Source organism: Triticum dicoccoides, chromosome 4B (assembly GCF_002162155.2).
Source record: "Triticum dicoccoides isolate Atlit2015 ecotype Zavitan chromosome 4B, WEW_v2.0, whole genome shotgun sequence".
Taxonomy (NCBI): domain Eukaryota; kingdom Viridiplantae; phylum Streptophyta; class Magnoliopsida; order Poales; family Poaceae; genus Triticum; species Triticum dicoccoides.
This window is the reverse complement of record NC_041387.1, coordinates 203,801,906-203,804,858: the sequence shown is the minus strand read 5'-3', so window position 1 is coordinate 203,804,858 and position 2,953 is coordinate 203,801,906. Positions and strand designations below refer to the sequence as shown.

The 2,953-nt window shown below is 41.9% G+C and overlaps 1 protein-coding gene across 1 annotated transcript in view; it reads left to right on the top strand.

Annotated features, from left to right (window-relative positions):
• Positions 1-2,119, top strand: part of LOC119295777 — an 11,781-nt gene extending 9,662 nt beyond the window's left edge. The window contains exons 5-8 of the mRNA XM_037574242.1: positions 924-1,080; positions 1,321-1,401; positions 1,477-1,566; positions 1,737-2,119. Of these exons, the coding sequence (XP_037430139.1) occupies positions 924-1,080; positions 1,321-1,401; positions 1,477-1,566; positions 1,737-1,868 (460 nt within the window). The 3' untranslated portion in view covers positions 1,869-2,119. The remainder of the gene's footprint in view (positions 1-923; positions 1,081-1,320; positions 1,402-1,476; positions 1,567-1,736) is intronic.
• The last annotated feature ends 834 nt before the right edge of the window (positions 2,120-2,953 follow it).

The following is a 2,953-nucleotide window of genomic DNA, read 5'->3' as shown; positions in this document are numbered from 1 at the left end:
TCTATAAGGGGCTATCTTCATATTGTACCAGGTATTGCATATTTTCTAACAACTTTGAGTACCCAATTGTGATAGAGAGAACATATCAGAAGGACATACATGTAGGACTTTGGTGTAGTTAACAAGTTAGAGATAGAAATTAAGTGTATTATTATCTATGCTTTGCTTGCTAATCCAAGTAAAGATAAATAAAATGATTGTAACAGGGAGAAAGTTACCGGCTAAATTTCTAAGGGGCGTATGCCCAGTTATCAAAAATTGAAAATCATAGCAAATTGTTAACCCAAGTGCAAGTGCAAAAATATCCTGGAACAACTATGATCTGAATGGCACTTTGCTCTCCTTTCACTGACCTAAGGCACTTAGGCACCTAACTACCAATAAAATTGTAAGGACAACAGAAAAATCGATACACATTTTCAAGAATATACATAACTAAAAGATCGACCAAGTTTCTGCTGGAAATTCATGTATATAAAGGAGCAATAACTTATTACAAATACCTAATATGCATTCACTCTTTTAGTAGTACACCCCGAATCTGCACCCACTGGAGGTTTGATGTACACAAATGTTGAATCCGGTTAACTCGTAGCATGGGCCATGGTGTGTGAAGTAATGAATGAAGCAATTGGTTGTAAAATAGGGTGTATGGAACGGACAGCTGCACCGAGAGATTTCAAGAGGATACTGCTCTGCAATTCGGCAGTTATTGACTGAAGGTGGGCAGTGGGAGACATGCATTCGGGAGTTACGTGCTAATTGCAATTAGCGTTAAACATTCGAGGATCTTAGGCTGTAGAATTTGTTGTATGGATGAACATGATAGATTTGGATCTCCGCCCTTCGTGCTTTTATAGGTGTAGTAGATTCAAGTGCATTAAAAATTCGGACATATCTGAGTCAGGTCTATTGATTTGCAGTGGGGATTGGACCATTACAGGAGCTCCTCTGGATATGCGCGACCCAAGAATTCTTGCTGTAGCAGCTGCACAGCGTCGTCTTCTTGAAGCAGAGTACGACGAATATGGTGGTACTGATGCTAATGGTGCTGCATTCTGTCGTTCTGCTGCACTCATTGTAAGTATTTACTATTTGCAGGTTCTATTGTCCAGCCTCCAACACTTCCTACTGTTCAGTGCTTTTAGATATTGTCCATACCTACAGTTTGGTTTATGGATTGAGTAACTGTTCTTTTAGTTGGTTACAAATAGTTCAGAATCGAGTGCATCTTTCTGTTCCAGCCTGCTTCCTTGACATTTTATCATATTTCTGGTATTTTCAAGAGAAGAATATCTGAAAATTGCTATTTTTTCCCAGCTAATGGCCCTGTTGCTTCTAAGGCATGCATTGTCGATCTCGGACAATGAAGGAGATGATGACTCTTCTACCATGTTCTCTGTGAGTCACATGGTCTTATTTCCCTTTTTTTTCCTGTTAATCTCATTACATGAATTCTCAACCGATGTTTTGCAGCTTTTTCTTCTCCGAGCTGCTGGATTTCTGCTGCCATGCTATATAATGGCATGGATCTTCAGCATTTTGCATCGCCGGCGACAAAGGGAGGTATTTTTTTTATCCAATATCAATGGTGTCTCTCGCCAATTCTTTTTTGCGAATATCTCCCACCATTAGTTCATGTGAACCTTTTTGTTGAAATCATTACATGTATTAGTTTTTGTATCCTCTTAACCATTGAGAAGCATCTAACCTTACAGTTTTTTAATTATTGGCAGGAAGCGGCCTCAATTGCCACGGCAGAGGTAGCATTCATCCTGCAATCAGCCCAGGGCCGTGCCCTTCAGTTTACCATCGCTCCAGACTCCCCAACCACCCCACAGCATGAGCCACAGCAGCAGCAGCAATAGCTAAACGACCCAGTAGTTCCACAAGTACTGGCACAATGCGTGCTTGAAGATGTAGGTCTGGGTGCATATTTTGTTGTTGGTGCTGGCTCCTCAGGAATGCTAGGAAGCCTTCCTGTGGCCAGGTAAAAACCTCGTGTGGTGTCAGAGTTTTATTTGTCTCGAGCAATGTGACTAAACCTGTGTGTCTGAATGTAATTTAAGCATTATTTAATGTAAATTTAACATCTATTACCTTTACTATTTTGGTGCAACCCGTGTCTTGTGCTCTAAGCGCAATGGTTTGATGGGCAAGATATATGGGTAACCTGCTGGATGCTCAACCAGGAAGGTTCGTTTGAAATTGCAAGTGGTTAGTGCATCTAGGTGACCGACCCAACACAGTATTTTTTATACGCCCCGCAAGTCTAGTTATGGGTAGCATCGCACGGCCAACACCATTCTAGACAGCTCATGTGTACTCCCCGCTTTAGTAATCTGACAGCTCATATGTACTCCCTCTAAAGAAATATAAGAGCGTCTCAGTCACTTTATATTTCTTTACGGAGGGAGTAACGCTAGACACTACCCTATTCTAATCCATTTATCGGGGCCTCCCCCCTCCCCTCCTCTTCCCTACTCCAAGCCACCCTCTTCCAGTGCTTGTCTCCATGCCTGCACATGTCCCCACACTAGCACCTGGCCACACATTGCTGACCGTGGATCCGGTTGTTGAGGTGGAATTCTAGACCATACTAGCCCCACATGTCCCCACACTAGCACCTGGCCACACATTGCTGACCATGGACCCGGTTGTTGAGGTGGAATTCTAGACCATACTAGCCCCCGTTCAAGCATTCTCCAACATCCTCACTATGTCGACACTGCCAAATCTTGCTGTTGTCGCAATTGTCGTGGCGACAAATGGTTTAGTTTCATTGATTTAGTTTTATGAATGTAAAAAGTCGCTAATCGAGTTTTTTCTCCCTATGTAAGAACTTTACAATGCAATGTTAGCTTAACATAGTGTTTTAATCCTCCAACTTAGTGTGTGACTATTGGTTTGATGTAACAAAACATAGAACAAAAAATATGAAGACAACTATTGG